We start from the raw sequence: 20082 nt of genomic DNA on the forward strand, positions 1-20082 counted from the left end.
CGTGAGATCACAACCTGAACCGAAGTCAGACATTTAACCAACTGAGCCACCCAGGCGCCCCCCCCAAGTTTGTTTTTTTGTGGACTCGGGAGTCTGGTGTGTTTCTACATAAATATGAATTTTAAAATTGATTTTTTTCAGCTTGTTTATGAACTGGTGACATAGAATCCAAAAGATATTTTCACACAGAAATTATGTTTAAATGGTATATACTTGTGACTGCACAGTAGCCCGTTTAACCTGCTCTGGGACCTAAATGTTCCCCACATTTTATGAGCACTTGCAGTATTAGTCACTAAGCGAAATTTAAAAATACCATCATGTGATACAGTTGACCCTCAGCATTTGTGAATTTTGCACTTGTCAGTTATACGTGCTGAAATTTATTTGTGACCCTGAAATCATCACTGTTGGTGGTTTTACAGTTATTCACAGACATTCACAGGCTCAGAGCAGTGACAAATTTGAGTCCCCAAGCTCTATGTTCCCAGCTGAGGTCGAAGAAGGTGACATTCTGCCTTCTTGTTTCCACTCTCAAGCTGTAAACAGGAGCCCTTACCATGGTCTCTTTAGTGCCATGTTTTTTCACATTTTTGTGTTTTTGGGGGAGGGGGGATTTTGCCGTTTAAAGTGGCCCCCAAGCCAGGGGCTGAAGTGATGTCTATCTTTTCAAAGCACAAGAAGGCCATGATGTGCCTTATGGAGAAAACACATGTGTCAGATAAGCTGCGTTCAGGCATGAGTTAAGTGCCGTTGGCTGTGAGTTCAGTGCTAATGAGTCAACAACATACATTGAATAAGGTGTCCTTAAGGAGAAAGCCATGTCAAACAAGGTTCTGTATTGATGGGTGGAGGAAAACCTAACCAGAGGCCCGCAGGACACAAGTGCATTTCCCACTGGTGCAATGCTTCAGTGTTCTCTCATTCAGGGTTTGCAGTGCCTCCGGAGAGCACAGCAGCCGAGGAGACCCGTGCCCAACTGTGTATGGGCCAGAAGTGAATCCTGACTAGGGCTGATCGAAATGAAGAGTTCAGTTTAAGTCAGTACTGAAGAGATCTTGAGAGTGGGGACGTGGGGTGATGTTAGGGGTTGATAACACTTGTTTCTCATTTAGAGTTAACTTACTTTGGAGTTAAATATTCCTGCTCAGCAGTTAACGATATCTGAAACCTTTTGGGGGCTGCAAGGGGAGAAAATAGCCTCTGAGATGGAGGTAACTAAGCTGGTTAAAAAGGAAAAAAGCATTTGGGTATACACCTCAGAGGAGTAAGAGAGAAGGACTTGAACTTGTCTTGTTGGACTTGTGACCCGGCCAGGGCCCAGGAGGCGGGGAGACGGGCCCCTTCCTGTCAGGCTCTAGTTGGTCGCTGGGAGGGATGCCCCGGGCTGTTCCTGGGTATTGATCAGCTGGGTTCTCTAACTCAGGAAATAACTGCATTCTGAATGCAATTACATGGAGAAGATTGTAGGAGATTTTTTTTAATGTTTAGTGCAACTTAATGTGCTTGTAAGTTCTCTGAGATGCTGGCATTTATTTTCCTTTTAGGACAGTGATGATTGACGATGATGATCACAGTAGCAGTACCATTATATTGGGGGGGGGGGCAAAGAGAAGTCTTAAAATGTACTTTTCATTATATTTCTTCAAGGTTTATATTTTTAAAGCATGGAAGTAATTTTGGCATTTCTCGTAAGGATCCCCTAGTACCCTGCAGTGTCTTGTGTCCATAGCGGTGGTTAGTGGGTAAAGAGAATTTCATCTGACTGTGTAGAATTACATCTCCAGCAGAGGGCAGTGTGTTCCTATGCATCAAAGGACTTTTATGGATGTTTTAGAGGCTTAAAGATGCATAGGACTGCATTCCTTAGACCAGAAATTACAAATTAATTCTAATGCTCATAGTCTTCTGTCATTCACCTGGAAAATATATCACTAGACACATGGACACATTAAAATCAAAAAACCTTTATTAAGTACTTTTTTGGCTAGGTAACAAAATTTTGATAAGACCGTTTCTTTCAAATTTATTATGTTGCAAATGTGTATGTGTATTTAGAGCCAACTTAAATCCTTTTTAAAATGGGCCTATAAGTTAGCAATATGCATTTTTAGGTAATGTGTAGTTGAGATTATACAACAGTTCTTGAATTGTACAAATTTAGAAAGCCACTGAGAAGCAGAATTCCATTTTCAGCTACACTTTTTTTCAGACCCTTTTTCCTTTGCTTTTGTAATATATACATGGGTTTTATTTTATTTTTTCTGCTTCACTTACCAGTGAATTGTGAATAGCTTTCTGTATCTGTAAATACAGAGCTACATCATTATTTCTGGTAGGCATTGTACAGAAGTGTGGGTGGTATAATCTATTTAACCAGTTTCTTGTAGGACAACATTCAGGTGCCATTTTTTCCGAGTTTTCCATCTTAGGCACAGCCCTGAGTATTCTTCCACATACGTGTTTGTGCATGTTGCTGACTATTTTGTGAGACTGAACTCCTGGGAATGAAATTATATGTGTTTTTAAAAAACTCGGTGCATGTTGCCAAACTTTCTTCCTGAAATGTAACCTTATATTCTAATCAGCCACGTGTAAGAATTGAAACAACCGATTAAAATTTTTCTGTTTGAATAAACTAAATACATTGGTCGCAGGTAGTCACGTTTTGTGGTCTCCCGCTAGAGGGATGTTTTAAAAGCCTGATGGAACCTTGTTTGATAACTTCTAAGACTTTCCCATCTGGGGAGCAGCACGGGATTTGGGAGAGCTTAGCACCAGACAGACATAGGCCTAGTTCCCACTTCTCCACTTGTTAGCTGTGTGACCTCCAGACAGATTTCCCAGTCTCCCTGAATCTTGGATAACTCCCCTATAAAGTGAAAATTTCACCTGAGAGGGTTGTTGTGAAGAGCAAAGGAAATCACGCATATTTTGAAAAGTGGATGGCCTAGAAAGAAGATACTGTTTCTCTTGCCTTCGCTCTCCTTATGCAGGAGCAAAATAAACTGGGCGACCAGGAAAGTCACATCATTTCTCTTTTTGTGTTGTGTGGCCCTAACACAGACCTTGACAGTCATTAGGACTTGATGGTTGTTGATTGTAACCAACAATTGGCTAAAAGTGACAGAAGCAGCAGGGTTTCCAGGTTTCATGCTGGGTCTGAATATGATGGCTAAAGCTTTTAAGACCTAGATCAGCCTTATTTATGGACTTGAATCACTACAAAGGTTCTCCTGCCCATGAATCTTTTCCCCCTTTACATTTTGAATTCCCAAGTATTCAGCAGTTGCACTGTGATGGCATCTGTAGTCTGAAAGTTTTTACAGAAAAGACCAGATTTCAAGGGAGCTGGGCATTGTTTCTTGGAAACCAACTTACATTAAAATTGTTGATCTTTGAAGAGAAAAAAACTGCGGAGTGAAAGAGGGCTATTACAGTTCTTTTATCTGCTAAGACCACTTTGAGTAATAATAGATTGATTTCTGCCTAAAGAAAGATTAGAGACTTCTGAATATTAGGTATTTGAAGGACTTAATCCCTTCCCGTCTTTCACATGATATAGTTCAGCATATCCCCATCAGTGGGCAGGTTTTTCTCTTCTGCTCATTAGCGTCTGTCTTTAAACGTCACACTTGTAGTCACACTTCGCGGCCATCCAAGGAGAGTTCATGCCGCTTTTTAAAGAGCATATTCTCTTGTTTTTGTTCATCTTATTGCTGATGGCCAGACTGGGTGACCTTCTGCTGAAACGTATTGTCTCTGCTAATTGTTCATAGGGTCATTATGTAGCACTTATTTCTGACTTATCAGGTGAAATGATTTCAGATATCTGGAGTACAAAGAGTTCCATATATAAAAGCTAGTTTTCAGATGTCTAAATTATGTCTGCGAAGCAAAATGGTTGGGCATTTTGCTATCGTTTCCATAGCAATATGCCATTTATTTGTAGCTGTGACATCTCAAGGCTAAACAGTCACAAAATCAGTTTGGTCTTTGGAGCTAGAGCGCTTTTGATGATGACCTGAGTTATCACCCTGTGGTTCAGAGACCCAGTATAGGAAGAGTTTAGTCCTTGTAGAGCAAAGCTTTGCCACTGATGATTCTTTCTGCACATATGGTGTCATTTACCATGTGCTTGGCATATCTTCACTTCATGGCTTAGAAATATTTGGAGGGCCTAAGCAGTCTGTTTAGATCCATGTTAGAACACTTGAAAATTTTATGCAGTTATCAGATTACCGCTTAGATTCAGCCTTGGGACAACTTGAAGCAAAAATTCATAATAATGTCAAATGAGGAAGGACTTTTTCATTATTATTAAACACCAAAATGGGTGATGAAGTATATAGTCTCTCCCATTTGGAGATTTCTAAACTAAAAATTAATTATTAAAATAATCCAGGTGACCTTAGTTCAGAAGATTTAGATGTTGACATGCCTAAAGAAAGGGGGTGGGTCCAGAAAGCTACTGCCAGTTCAGCTCCAAGATTCTTTTTCTGTCCCAGTGAGACCTTGTCCTGCTGTATTATCTGGACGTACTCGGTTTAGCAACTGCCCATATAGCTCTCTTTTAGTGTTTGCACTTTTCCTCTGAGAGGGTAGTGTATTAGTTACAAAGTTTTATTATCAAAGATTTTAGAGAAGGGTGATTGGATTCTACTGCAAATTAGTTGCCCTAGTATTGTTTTTCTTATATTTTTATTCCATTGAAATCCACATAACATTCTTTTTTTAAAAATTGTTTTATTTATTTATTTTAGAGAGAGCGCACGCGTGTGAGCACAGGGGAGGAGCAGAGAGAGAGAGAGAGAGAGAGAGAGAGAGAGGGAGAGAGAGACAATCCCAAGCAAACTCCACGCTGTCAGTGTGGAGCCTGATGCAAGGCTTGATCTCCTGAACTGTGAGATCGTGACCTGAGCCAAAACCAAGAGTTGATGCTCAGGCTACTGAGCCACCCGGGTGCCCCAGAACCCATATAATATTATTTTGAGATTGACAAGTGGAAGTTAATTTATGTTCTGATTAGCTTTTCACAGAGAAATAGTCTCTTCTGGTATCTCTGGCTGGCTTCTTGCAGACCAAGGAGGAAACGTATACAGCTGTCTGTACGGGCCATAGCTGTCAGAGCACATGCACTCAGTGCTTGTTCAAAGGATAATCTAGGGTCTTGTTTTTGTTTCATTTGTTTAAAAATTAGAAGTGATCATTTTCGAGGATTGCTCTCCTTTAATCCATGAAGTGCTGAGTGTCTTAACGAATTTATGTCATTTTTAAACAGTGGAGTTTATGCCTAGCATCGACGTGAACAAATGCATCATTTTAATTAGAGATAAAAGGACATGAAAATCAAAGTATACAAAAGAGATTTGTGTCCTGAGAGCATCTTTATTGTTCACTAAACAAAAAAATGTTTGGATGAAACAAGTTACACGTTTAAAAAGGTTTTTTTTTTTTTAAGTTTCAGTAGTGAATCTAATGCCAAAAGTTGGTCTGTTAGTTTTTGTGCAAATTCAGCATAGTTTCTGTCGTCAGAGATTTGGCAGTTGCTTGCCTGGGTGGCTCAGGCTCAGGGTCTTTCATGAGTCAAGATGTCAGCCAGGGCTGAAGTCATCAAAGGCTGGGCTGGGGCGTGGGAAGGTCTGCCTTCATGGTGGCTCCTCCACATCAGACCTTTCCATAGATGGCTCCGGTGTCTTCATGACACTGCCCGCGGCTAGCTTCTCTACCCACCCCCCCACCCCCACCCCAGAGGAACACTCTAAGAGAAAGAGCAAGCCAGAGGCTGCAGTGCTGTTTCTAACCAGGCTCCGAAGTTGTACTCTGTGGCTTCCACCTTTTTTTCTCTAGAAGCGAGTCATTAAGTTTAGCCCACACACTCGAAGAGGAGAATTAGTTTTTTACCTTTCGTAGAGAGGGTCAAAGAATTGGCGAACCTTTTCTAAACCGCTACGGTTTGCCTCAGAGGGGGGACACAGCATATATTTAGCTCCCCGCCCCCCGAAAGCTTCGAACTTTCAGTAAGTTGACATCTGATCCTAAAGCATCCAGATGGAATTTCTGGATCAGAAATTGCTCAGAGTCAAACGGAGGACTGTAGAATTGTGAATCTTCTTGTTACAGAAATGAAGAAACTGAGGTGGGCAAGGTGACGGGATGGTAGTGGTTGTGAGGTCTGTCTTTGACCTTGCTTTCGGATGGACACCTGAGATCCCTTGACCTAGAGAGGTGCCCTCTCTGTTGTACTCCGGCGCGTGTTCTCGATGTTCCTTACTGGAACTTGAGATTCAGTTTTCCCTTTCTCCCTCGTGTGTGGAGAACTAGGAACCAGAGCATCGAATCCTCACTAGATAGTTATTCCTGGTTCTGTTTTCTCTGCATAGCTAAAGGAAGAATTTTAATGCAAACATAACTTTTCCCCTAACTTCTAAGAAGCAGATTCTTTCTCCGCCAAGAGAGGTGTAGTGAGATTATGCTCTATTTCTTGATGTGGCAGAATTCCAGGCAAGTGTGTGAAGGAGTGAGCCTTCGTGCCATATGGAATCTACAAAGACCTGTGCTGCCGGCTGCCACCTTGAAACACTTAAGAGAAGCGGGTTTCCTAAACCTCTTGAGTGTGTTTTTAGTGTTTTAAAAAACCTCTTTTTAAACTTGCGTAAAGGATAGCTTGATGTCTCCAGACTAGTGAGGTAAAACATCCTTTAAGAAAAATCCCTTTAGCCTAAATGTGAACGATTTGACAGTTCTCAGAAAAATTAGTCTTGTGACAAAATTAATTGGGGTTCTGTTTGTTTTCAGCAATGTGTATTTTCTGATTAGTGCCCTTTGGCTGTTTTGGGGTTTTTGTTTTTTGTTTTTTGTTTTTGTTTTCAGTTTGTTTTTGTAATTGTGACCAGTGTCTCCACTATACCTTCCTACCTCCTTTTTTCATGATGAAACTCCTAGGCTATTTAAACATTTTAGAAGATGACACACATGCAAAAAGTGCTTGAGAATGTTTGTTTTCGTCTTCCGAATCAAAATTTCTGTTTTCAGGTTCTTCTGCAGCTTGTGCTATGGCTGCCAATGCCAGATGGCACCGTTTCTGAGAAAAGAGCTAGCTTTTGCTTAGAAGTAATACCCACAAACAATGCCGAATTAGCATAAGCAAATGTCAGTGAGTTAACACAAAGCCAACACTCTTTCTATCTTTTCTTTCCTTCCTAGGCCATGGGTGTGGAGAGTGACCAGGAAATTGTACAGATGATTGGAACAGAGGAGCACGTGATGGCTGCATTTGGGCCCAGTCTGGAAGAGTGCCAGAAAGCTCAGATTTTCACACAGATGCAGGTGTGTCTTTTCATGTCGTCCTTTGCTATGAAAGGGAATTGGAGATTTAATGCTGCCCATGGATAAAGCATCGGATGCAGTCACTTCTTGGGGTGTAGGTGTGGGAGGGTGTTGGGGAGGACCAGTAGAGAAGCTTCTTTGACTTGTGCTTTAGGAATTGGAAGAAGGAATCTGCCTTGCCAGATTATCAGCCTGTGGTGTCTAACTTGGAAGGGGGATATGTGGCCAAGAGGCTTTTGTTCTGATATAATAGCAAGTGTGCTTTTTTCATTTATTTGCCCAAATGATTTATGATTTTGAACTACAACAACTCCAGTGTAGAAGACTTTTTTTTCCCTCAGTTCTCCTCAATTTCCCTTTTATTCCCTACTTCCAGTTGCTTTCGGTGTCCAGTGTGGTCTGAATCCCTTTTTCTGAATTTCCAGTATCATCAGCAAGAAAATTCAAGATCAGAAACCCTTTACCAGGGTAGAGCTCTGTAGAGCCTTCATCGACCTGCTAAGGAATTCCTAGTTGGAACCTGGGGATTTTAGGACACAACACTCAAAGATGAAGACAGGGAGATATATATGCTAAACATAAGAAAATGAATTGTACTTCCTGCCCTGGTGACAGGGAGCCCTAATGCCCACATTTAGAATGTTTAGTCCCACATTTGTAAAGCACTTTGTTCCATGTAAAGTGGTGGCCTTACTCATAGCCCTGGGAGGCAGGGATTCCCTGCTATCGAAGCACAACAGACTGTTCTTACATATCCATACGTACATTGTTCTGTGGGTTACTTTCAACAAGGTGTAAATTCCAGGCTGCTTTTTCCTTGTTACCCAGGATGCTTGTAGAGGTAGCATTTTCCCACTTACATCTGTTAGTGTGTGTTGATATTTCTTAGAGCCAGAAAAACATTCAAGAAGGTTGATCGTTGTATGTCAGTGTATATATAATCCCAAGGCACAAACCAGTAGGGATTATTATTACTGCCTTCCTCTTTTTATGCAGTTAAGTAATAGCTCCAGTTATTGGGCAGGTGGCATCAGGAGAAGTTGTTTGGATCTAGGAGGTTCTATCTGTGGTTTTTATTGAAAACGAAATATTTAGTGTTCATGAATCTTTGTTTCCAACTGGAATTGTACTGTATAAAGGTTCCAAGAACATGAAGAGGAAACGTTAAGAAACACCCAGGAGTTGGCTCAATGTGGGGAGATACACTCTCTCCTTCAAAGCTACGAAATGCTGAGGAAGAGCAGTTTACCTTAATGGTAGTTCAGTGGATTCAGTGAGATCTGTGAATCTTCATTTTATAACAGATAGCATCGTTGTTGCTCAGATAACCCTGTAACAGCATGGTGTGGCTTGTGTGAAAAGGCTAAATAGTGGGTTGAAAAATCACTTATTTTTTTTAAATAGGTGCTGACAGAAAGTGTTAGCTAACTGAATGAGAGAAGTTCAGTTAAAGATGAGGGGAATATACAAACAGGGGGTGTAAGGTTGACATGGTTTGTACTCCGCGTGCGGGACTAGAACATTGATTAATTATTTGCAGCTAATAAGAGGCTATAGAGAAATGCATACTCCGAAATGGTTGGTAAGTTGAACACGAGTTCGGGCAGTGTGGCTATTTGTTATTCTAAGTGAACGTGGAGCAGATCCGCGGGGTATTCTTCTATAATAGAACTTTTGACAACATGGCACTTAGTGGATTGCTAAACCACCTGCATTGTGTTTGTGTTTAATGCCTCCCCTCTCAGTCTCTCCTCCATTCCTTCTGCCCACAGAGCCTTTTGCTGGGCCTTGGTCACGGATGTTTTCGATCATCCTTGTCAAGGGCTGTGGTATAGAGAGAAGAAATTATTAGCCTTTTGGAGGATAAGATGCACTTGGGGGTGTCATCTTGGCCTAGTCATGACCAGACTGGGCTCTTACCCCAACCCTCACACTATGAACCCTTGGCAACATTATTAATTATTTTAGGGAAGAGCTGACTTTCGCTATATAGAAGGGATACTGGGCTCCCCTGTGTTCCTCTGTTTTTCCCTCAAAGTGAAGGATCTTTAGCCTCTTTCCCAAGGGAACTGGAAGACCAAAATTTAATGAGGACAGCTTAGTTTAGGGACGACTGAACTGCCTGTCTCTTGGCAGTTCCCACTGACCGTGGGCTTGCTTTCAGTAGTTACTCGGTCCCCACTTGCTGCTAGGTCCCTGCAGCAAGGCTTGGCACAGTCTTAGTTTATCATCTGCTCTAACGGATGTTTAACTGAGAAGATCTTGGGTCTGATGTCCCGATCTCACCACGGAGGAGTTCTGTTCAGTTCCTGGCCCTGAACCAGTCAGTAGGAATCAAAGAAAAAGATGACACAACGTCTAGTTGGAGAGACATACCCATAAATAATCAAATTACGGTGTGGTCTGAAGTGGAAAGAAAGCACTTAGTTCTTTATCCATAAGGAATTCAAGTAGAGAAAAAGGAGTGGGGTTAGGAAGGCTTCAGAGAGGAAGTGATACCTGAGCTAAGTTTTGAAGCACAGAAAAGAAATTTCCCAGACATTCAACTGGGGACAGGAAGTTCAAGATAAAGAATCAGGAATCCTAGCCCTCTCTTCTAACGGAAAGCCAATTTAAAAAAACAAACAAACAAAAAAGTGCGTTCATTTGTTGCTACAGAATAATAAGAACCACATCATCTTCTTGAAGAACTTTTTATTATGGGAAAACCTCAACACATACAAAGTATACAGATTAGTGTTATGAATCCTCATGTGCCCACCACACAGCTTTGATAATTACAAAACGCTTTGACATTCTTGTTTCATGTAAATGTCTACCTACTCCTCACCAGTTATTTGATTAGTTTTTAATACTTCATTTTTATATGTGCATTTCAGGATACATAAATTCTAAGTCTTAATTGCACAATTGTGCATAATTTTTATCAGATGTAGTATATTTTTCCATTACCCTGGAACGTTCCTTCATGTCCCTTCTTAGCTACTTTTCACCTCTGTCCTCTGATTTTCTTCCCCACTGTTCTGATTTTTCACCACAGATTAATTTTGCCTGTTCTAGAACTTTATAGGTGGAATTATGCAGTATGTAATTTTCTGTGGCCAGTTTCTTTAGCTGAGCGTACTGGCTGATACTCATCCAAGTTGTTTTTATGTCATTTATCCACGCAGTTCCATTTTATTACTGAATAGCATTCCATTGTATGAATATACCACAGTTTATTTTTTCCTGTTGATGGGCACTTGGTTGTTTCACTCGGGATGAATAAAGCTGCTCTATGCATTCCTGTACAAGCCTTTGCCTGGACACTTCAGCATTTCTCTTGGATAAGTACCTACAAATAGGATTGTTGGATCAAAGAGCCATTGTGAATATAACTTTTTATAAAGTTGGAACTGCCACACCTCTTTCCCAAGCAGTTGGACCATTTTGCAGTCCCACCCCCCTGTGTGAGAGTTCCGATTGCTCCGCGTCCTCACCAACATTTGGTCTTGTCAGTCCTTTTAATTTTAGCCATTCTACTAGGCGTTTAGTGGTGTCTGTACCATTGTGGTTTTAATATGCGTTTCCCTGATGACTACTGATGCTTAACACTTTTTTGTGGACTTACTGACTGACTTTCTTGGTGAAGTATGTTCAAATATGTTGCTCGTTTTCCTCGTTGAGTTGTCTTTTTAGTATTGAACTTAAAAGTCCTTTAAAAAACATTCTGGATATAAATCCCTTGACAGATTTATATATCATAACTTTTTTTTTTTGGTTTGACTTACAGTTATTGATTTCTGTCCTGTGTAAAGAAATTTCTCTTACTCCAAGGGCAAGAATATAGTTCTAGTATTTATGCTTATGTCTAAAATCCACTTAAACTAATAATTTTATTTGTTGTGAGGTAGAGGTCAGAGTTAATTTTTTACTTTGTAGCTGCTTAATTGCTTCAACACCATTTGTGGAAAAGATTTTCCCTTGTGGATTGAATTGCTTTGGTACTTTTGTCAAAAATCATCTGACCATGAAAGCATGGGTTTATTTCTGGATGTATTTAATTCCATTGATCTATTTGTCGTTATGCCAGTATCACACTGCCTTGAGTACCATAGCTTTCTAATCAAAAGTAGGTAATGTAAATCTTCCAACTTTCCTTTTTCAAGAGCACTTTAGCTATTCTAGGTCTTTTGCATTTCCAAGTAAATTGTAGAATCAATAGATTTTTGGTCAGTTTGGAGAGAATTGTAACAGTAAGCCTTCTTAACACTATTAAACCCTCCCAGTCCATGAAAATGACATAACCCTCCATTTACTTAGGCTTTGTTTTCTCCCAGCAATGCTTTGTAGCTTTCAGGATAGAGGTCTTAACATGATGTGCTTCCTTTTTGAGGGAAAAGAAGCACAGCTCCAGAATGTTAACTGTGGACAGTGGTTCTCTCTGGGAGGAGGATTGGTGGCTGCTTCATATACGTAATGCATGTGTGTATATACGCATAATCTGTTCATTTGTATATTCTAAATTTCCTACAGTGATCATGTATCAATTTCGTAATAAGAAAACTATAAGGGAACCAGTGTATGTATATGGACAGCATATAATGCTTTTTGTCATTGATCTGTGACAAATGTTGATTTTTGACTAAACCTCATGCAGCATTCTCTATAACCAGAATCCTTGTCTTTTTGCTTATAGTGTTATGTATGGGTTGGTGTTTAATAAATTTCCTCTAGTGGTGTCATTCAAACATCATTATATTCTGTTTTTATAGGCGTTAAAGTATATAGGGAACAAAGTAAGGAGGCAAAGGATGTGGGGAGGTGGACCAAAGAAGACCAAAATAGAGGAGGCAAGAGAACTCCTGGCTTCTACCATCCTGACGCACGTCCCAGTGAGTAGCACTGAACAAGTGTGAGCTGTGGTCATTGTGGGGTCCTTGTGTTGAAGAATTTTGAATACAAGTTTACATTAGTTAAAATCTGGTTCTGTAAGAAAAGAGAGACTCTGAAAAGGACTGGACTGCCCCCATGGAAATAATCTCCCATTATCAATGGTTTATTTGTACTTTGGGAATGTTAGTTGTATTCCATCATTATCATCCTGTTTACTCTCTTGTGGTTCTTTTGATCTAAAATTACAGTTTTTTATATTCATACCTATATTAGTGCTGCTACTAGATTTCATGGTTTTGAAGGGCAGAGATGGTGTTAGATGTTTTTTTTTTTTTTTTTAATTTTCACATATATTTCATACATATATATATACATACATATGTGTGTGTATGTATATATATGATATATATATATTATATACATACATGTACATATATATATTATATATATACATATATAATATATATATATATATGTTTTTATTTATTTTTGAGAGAGAGACAGAATGTGAACGGGGAAGGGGCAAACAGAGGAGGAGACACAGAATCCGAAGCAGGCTCCAGGCTCTGAGCTGTCAGCACAGAGCCTGACGTGGGGCTTGAACTTACAACCCATGAAATCATAACCTGAGCTGAAGTTGGACGCTTGACCAACTGAGCCACCCAGGAGCCCTAATGGTATTAGATGTTTTCAAATGAAGCAAGCTTATAGGGCCTTGCTTATTTATTCTTTTTATTGTAAAATACATATCAAAATTTACCATCTTTAAGTATACAGTTCTGTGGCATTAAGTACATTCTCACCGTTGTGCTACCATCATAGATACTTTTTTAAAATACTAGATGGTTTATCTCCTAGACCTTGAATTTAATTTAATTTGATTTGGTTTTAAGTTTATTTATCTTGAGAGAGAGCATGCAAGTAGGCCTTTGTGCTAATAGTGATATGGGGCTCAAACTCACGAACCGTGAGATCATGACCCAAGCTGAAATCAAGAGTTGGACACTTAACTGATTGAGCCAGCCAGGTGCCCCATAGACCATGAATTTTAGAGTTCACATTGTCCAGCCACCTTTACTTACAGTACAGATTCTCCAGTCCAGACAAGCTGGATGGTTTGTCTTGCCACCCAGCTGGTTAGTAGACAGAGAGCTAGAATCCATCTTTTGACCCTGGAACCTGTGCTTAATGCAGTTGACCCTTGAATAAGACGGGTTTAAACTGTATGGGTCTACAGAGAAAGACAGATACCATATGTTTTTACTCTTATGTGGATCCTGAGAAACTTAACAGGAACCCATGGGAGAGGGGAAGGGAAGGAAAAAAACAAAAAAAAAGGTTAGAGTGGGAGAGAGCCAAAGCATAAGAGACTCTTAAAAAATGAGAACAAACTGAGGGCTGATGGGGGGTGGGAGGGAGGGAAGGGTGGGTGATGGGTATTGAAGAGCACATCTTTTGGGATGAGCACTGGGTGTTGTGTGGAAACCAATTTGATAATAAATTTCATATATTTAAAAAAAATAAAAAATAAACTGCATGGATCCCCTTATATGTGTTGTTTTTTTCTTTCACTAAGTACAGTGCAGTACCATAAATATATTTTCTCTTCCTTAAGATTTTCTTAGTCACATTTTTTCCCCTCTTATTTTATTGTAAGAATACAGTATGTAACAATCAAAATATGTGTTGACTGTTGATGGTATCAATAAGGCTTCTGGTAAACAGTAGGCTATTAGTAGTTAAGTTTTGGGGGAGGTAAAATTTGTACATGGATTTTCAACTGTGCAAGGAGTCGATGCCCCACATGCCTATGTTGTTTAAAGGCCAGTTGTATTTACTTTTTATTAATTTACCATTAAACAGAGATTGGCCATGAGGGATGTGGGCCATGAGGGAGTAATCATTCCTCTCCATTTACTATAACGTTACCCTTTCTAAGTGATAGAATTATTTATTAGACATTCTTACTAACCAAATACTGTAGTCTGGCTTATAATGAGTGTATTGTTCATGTGTATTCACGAAAGATCTAATTCTAGGGTTACATACTCTCCCTTCAGGAACTGATCATAAAGGAAAGTCAAGGGATCTGTGGAAGTGGACAGTGATCACCGAAATACATTCAGATTGGATTTTCTTATTTTAAAACACCTTGTTGGCTAAATAATATACAGATCTCTGATTCTGCCATTTGTATGTGTTTTGACTAATTCAAAGAATTAGAAAATTCTTAATATCAAAACTAGGTCTCAATAGAATTTTAAATTCTGGATGACCATTTAAAAGTCAGGACAGCTACAGTGAGTGTCTCTGGCTCCCCACTGCTTTTCCAGGCAGCCTCTCTGTCTCCAGCAGAGACAGAGACAGTCTCTTGGACTGCCTCAGTGCCTCAGGACCCAGGGAAAGGAAGTGGTAACTGCGAGTCCATGGGCCAGCCCAGGGAGGGTGGTGGGCTCCACCTCTTTGAGGGAATGGCATGAAATGTACGGGGAAGGAAGGAAGGAAGGAGTTGATAGTGGCTAATGTGCATTGTCTCAGAAATTTTCTTTAACTCCTAAATTACAGGTTAAAGAATTCAATTTCCGAGCAAAATGTATCTACACTGCAGTGATGGTGCGAAGAGTGATTCTGGCCCAAGGAGATAACAAAGTGGATGACAGAGACTATTATGGTAACAAGCGATTGGAGTTGGCAGGACAGGTGATTTAATTACTTTATGTCAGCGGGCCTGAGCTTCAGGTGTAGGTGTGGGGTTCAAGGTTTTTCAAAGCATTAATGCTTATTCAGAATCCCAGTATTAAATAAAACGGAGCCTCTCTGGCCGAGGTGAGGTATAAGGGCTTATTTCTCTACCTGCTCTCTCTTTCCCCACCTCTCCTCTGGGGGATTCGTAGAAGTTTGCTCTGTAGCACAAAGTGTAGACTCTAGCGGGGTCCCTGATGATCTTGCCCCACTGTACCTTTCTAGCCCTGTCTCATGCCAAGGCAGGCCACTTACGTCTTCCCAAACACTCCATGATGCTCTTTCATCCTTCCACACCTTTGAGTTCTGCCTTCTGCCTAAGTTGCCCCTCTCCCGTGTCCCTTTACCCTCCCCCAACTGAGGAGCTGCTATCCATTCTTCATTCTTGGAGTCACCCTCTTTGAAACCTTCTGTGAACCCCAGAAGTTAGTTGCTCTGTCTTCCAAATGCCAAAGACACTTTGTTCAGGTCTTTATTTATATGCTAAAGTCTACATAATTCTTTACCTGCAAGCTTCTTCCCCCTGCCCTAGACAGTAAGCTCATTGGGTACAAGAATACTTTATATTCATCTTTCTAATCCCCCTGTAAAGTGCTAGGCACCAGAGATGCATTGGTGAGTGACACTCTCTGAGGCATCTGCTCTCAAGAGTGCATTTTGGTAGGGGAGACAGTGAACAAGTAAACAGCAAAGAAATGAGATGATATTAAACAGTCATATGTGTTTAAAGAAAACCTCCAAGTAGGCTAATGTTAGAGAGTTGGGGTGTTGGTGGAGGAAAGGCATGTTACTTTAGTCAGCATGATTGGGAAAGATCTCTGAAAAAAGTGCTGTATTTTAAGCTGAGCCCTCAGACATGCCTCTGAGAATTGAATGAGAAGAAACCAGTCTCAGGCAACCTTGGGAACTGCATTCCAGCAATAGCCCTTTGCACATGTGCACAGCCCTGCACAGTTCCAGCACCAGGGGGCTGGAGGAGGATCAGGGCAGCTGAAGTACATGAGGCAGTGGGGCTGGGGGGGGGGGGGGGCAGGGAGGGTGCAGAGGACATTGGAGAACTAGTCTGTGGGCCATGGAAGGGGTTTTGGATTTCGTTTTCCTTGTAGTGGGAAACCACTGGAAAATTATAATCACGGAAGTGACATGATCTGATTTTTATTTTAGAAAGCGCTGATATGGAAACGAACAGGCCAGGAATGAGCCAGTTAAGAGGCTGTGACAGTATTGCATGTGACAGATGTTGGTGGCTAGGATAACAGATACTACAACTAAAACTTTAAAAGTAGGATTAAAAAGTGATAGCAGTTTTAGGTTTTGGAAGAAGGTTAGTGTCTGGACTACTGGGGAAGTTCTGTGTGGTTAATGGTTGATGCTAGCAGGTGGGTTTTCCGCCACCTTCAGATTGACCTCTGTTCAGGGTATCATGGGTATGTATCCCCACCACCATCAGTCCCAATTTTTAGCTATTTAATTGGCAAAAATCATGCTGTTAAATGAGTTCATTAAAAAAATGTTGATTGTTTAGAAGCATAAGTAATGGAGTCAGGAGAGGAGAGACTATCCTGTTGCTTAAAAAATTAGAATTAAAAAGAGAGTTCCCGTGTGCAAGAAAACATTGCTTTATAAACAATGTAAAGACATAAAAGGCATTGTGTTGGCAAAAATGTGTAAAAACAATAGCTGCTAATTTCACACCCCATGGGATGAGGGAGTATAAATGTGCTTCAGCTTTAGATAACAGAGCTGGATCCACTGGCCAAGTGGGTTCACAGAGCTTTCCCTCCGTCTCTCTGCCACCAGAGGGCTGGCAGGCCAGCCGCCAGTAGAGGTGTTAGCAAAACCTACCGATTTCAGGCTTAATCTTTTCACCTACCTTTTCTTTTTCGGTAATGTGTTCATTATTTGCTGAGCATTACTCTATTCTTTGTCTGCAAATTTTTTGTTTCTAATGCAGCTTGCTTTGTATGGGTGAGATATGGAACGGCACCAAAAATCCGGCACCCTGGAAAGCCAGGGATTTCCACCCTGTGACAAAAGAATGCCGTCTTGACTTCAGAGATTGCCTAATCCCAGCTGTTCTGATAATGTAATTAAGGCTGCCTAATGTCTTTAATTTTGCAACCAGTTTGTGTGAAAAGGAGAATTTGGCACTCTGAAGGCTTAACACTAAATAGCAATCTCAAGACGCCTAATTAGAATTCTCTGACATTAAGCTAATTGGTGAAACTGTATTTCAGTAGCTTAACTTCTTTATTAATTTTTTTTAGCATTTTCATTGAAAATCAATTGATGAGCTGTCATCATTTTTTCCTTAAATATAATTTGCTCTTTAGTGTTCCTGTCGCAAGCTGGCTGGAAGGCCTAATACTAGCAATGAAAGGTGTTGAATATTATCACCAGCGTTTCATCTCTTTTAATCATTTTACTCTTGACCTAAATAATGTGGCTTATTGTGTGACTTGGCCTTGTAGTTTCCTACTGCCCTGTGAACTGGAGAACGTAATTTCTCTTAAACCAAAAATCTAGAGGGGGAGAAATTTAATGAGGCAGTAGTTCTGTGGAGTGTGCTCTTAATGTTTTACTTGTTTAGGACGAGAGGCGTTTCCTTGTGTTTGAATTGGGGGGCTATGGCGAATTCAGCTGGGATCCAAGAAACTTTGTCATAATTTGAGACACAAAAGTCTAAGTGTAAAGGACTAATTAAAATAGAGCTGAGCCTTTGTGGTTTAGGTTAAGGGCATTTGCTTCTGTTCAGGAGGCTTATTCAAGTTCCTTTTGCCAGTTTCCACAGGAAGTTGCTGCAATGGGCCTCTTCATCCTGCTCACCCCTCTGCACCTGCTTCCATTCCCATATTCTTTCCATGAGTGAAGCTGCTGGGTCTGAGTTGAAGAAAGGATTAAGCTCTCAGAGGAGGAAGTTTTCTTTTTATAACACTTCTGACATGGTACATTCAAGTCCAAGGTCCTGGCTTTCCTCTCTGCAAAGTTGATTTTAGTAGAAAAGTGGAAGGACATGTCCTAACTTAAGGGGGAAAAGCATAAAATCACATTCCACTTTGGAAATTCTTCAGCAGTTAGTAGCTCGAGGAGAAAACTCATTTGCTTTGAATATCTTCTTCGTTATGAGTCCAGAAGCTACCTATGGGTTATAAACATTCAAGAATATAGTCAGTATGGAACTTGGATAATCTTTAGCTTACATGGTTTCGCTGAGTTCAGAATTCCCACTTCAGTATAGTGTATATATGATGCCCCCATGATATTACTTTAATGTTTTTTTAGGTGACTTAGATTACAAAGACATCAAGCTTTTTTCTTTCTCTGTAAAGGAAAAAAAAAATGCCTACAAAAGGGAGAAAAAGAAACTAACGCAATTAATTGTACAGAGGCACTTAAGTGTTTGTAGTATCTATTATATTTGATTTCAACGTGAAGAAGCGTACCTGCTGTTTATTTGTAGTGAGCCACCAGTTTAGTTTCGGGAACTTTTTATAGATGGTATTCTGGTTATCTGTTGCTGTGTTGCATGCTATCCCAAAACTGTGGCTTAAATTAACAACCATTTCATTATACCTCACAGTTTTGTGAGTCAGGAATTCAGGCAGGATTTGGCTGTGTGATTCTTTTGTTTTACATGGTGTTGATGGAGGTCAGTTGGTGGTACTCTGCTGTAGGGTGTGGGAAGGGTGGAAGGCTGGTCTTGGCAGGGCCTGACCTTTCCAGTGTTGTGGCAATGGAGTGGCTCAGGGCTCCAGACGAATGTTTCCTGTGAACAAGACACAACCAGTACAGGCTTAATGACCTAGTCTTCAGCTTCGTTTATTTCTACCCGATTGGGAAAAATCGGTTACAGCCTCCACCCAGATTTGGGGCAGTGGGAAGATTTGGGCCACACTTCTCAATGTGTAGTTCAGGGGTCACCCAGAGATTTGTAAGTTTACATACATAATTGGGGTTTCCTCCCTGTGGTTCTGTGATTTTCCCCTTTCCAGCTATTGTGGTAGCACAGATCTTTTTCCTCTGGATCTTCAATCCAGTAAGACTTTGGGTCTCTCTCTGAGTATTAGCTTCTCAACGTAGCTTTGACCCTTCTTGCCAATGTGGCCTCCCCTTAATTGAAAAGCCTTAACGGGAAATGCACCCAGTGCCATTCACTTTTGAGACATGTTGGCTTTCCTCCAGTTTCTGCCTGCTTTTAGACGCTCTTCAGTGGCCTCAGATAGTTTTGATATTTTGTCTGGAGTTTATAACTATTAGCAGATGAGCCCATCTGGTAGGAGCTTCTCTACCAATTCTGGAAACAGAACTGTTCTTGTCTGTTCTTATGACTTCCTATTACATCCCATTGACTTGGTTTCTGTGGTTATACTATTTCAGATAGTTACCATGGCTTAATATCATTTAATATTTATTATGTAATTTTTAACATGAAAATAAAAATGTTACATAAAGTTTTGAAAGGTACAAATAAAATCAACGCCCTCAGAGCCACTCTCTGACTTAATAATTCTTAATAATCAACCGTTAATACCATTCCGTTAACCGGTGTATTTCTTCCTTACTCTGTTTCTCTTTTCCCCTTGTCCTGAATTTTTGCACTTTTTTTTATTATATCCTCTGAATTTTTAATTTAAAAAATGTAATATATATTATTAAAGTATAAGTTTTGCTTATTTTTGAGTTTTATAAAAATAGATTCATACCATGTACCTTTTTCTGGAACATATTCTTCATTCAGCATTGTTCTTAAGATCTGTATTGTTGGGTGTCACTGTACTTCCAGTTTTGTATTATATTCCATTGTATATGTGGAATATGATATGATATAGATGATAAATAACACTTTATCCATTCTACCAGTCAAGACCTTTGTATGATTTCCCTTTTTAAAAAATATTAACATTCATATTTATTTTTTCAGGTGCCCATATGCAAGAGTTTCTACAAATAAGATTGCCAAATCCTAGAGTCAAGTTAAATCTTCAGTTTAACTGGAGAATGTCAAACTAGTTTCCCAAGTATTTGTACATTATACCATTTATGAGTTCCTGATCATCTCCTTTCTATGCCTTAGTATCAAACTTTAAAATTTTTGTGGTATTAATTTGCATTTCCTTTATTACTAATGAGGTTGAG

At 40.1% G+C, this 20082-nt stretch overlaps 1 protein-coding gene across 1 annotated transcript in view; it reads left to right on the forward strand.

The window, feature by feature from the left end:
- Positions 1-20082, forward strand: part of POLR3B (RNA polymerase III subunit B) — a 103684-nt gene that overhangs the window by 18177 nt on the left and 65425 nt on the right. The window contains exons 10-12 of the mRNA XM_049626230.1: positions 7207-7329; positions 12084-12203; positions 14770-14904. Coding sequence (XP_049482187.1) covers positions 7207-7329; positions 12084-12203; positions 14770-14904 — 378 coding nt within the window. The remainder of the gene's footprint in view (positions 1-7206; positions 7330-12083; positions 12204-14769; positions 14905-20082) is intronic.

This window comes from Panthera uncia, chromosome B4 (genome assembly GCF_023721935.1).
Source record: "Panthera uncia isolate 11264 chromosome B4, Puncia_PCG_1.0, whole genome shotgun sequence".
In the NCBI taxonomy this organism is placed as follows: domain Eukaryota; kingdom Metazoa; phylum Chordata; class Mammalia; order Carnivora; family Felidae; genus Panthera; species Panthera uncia.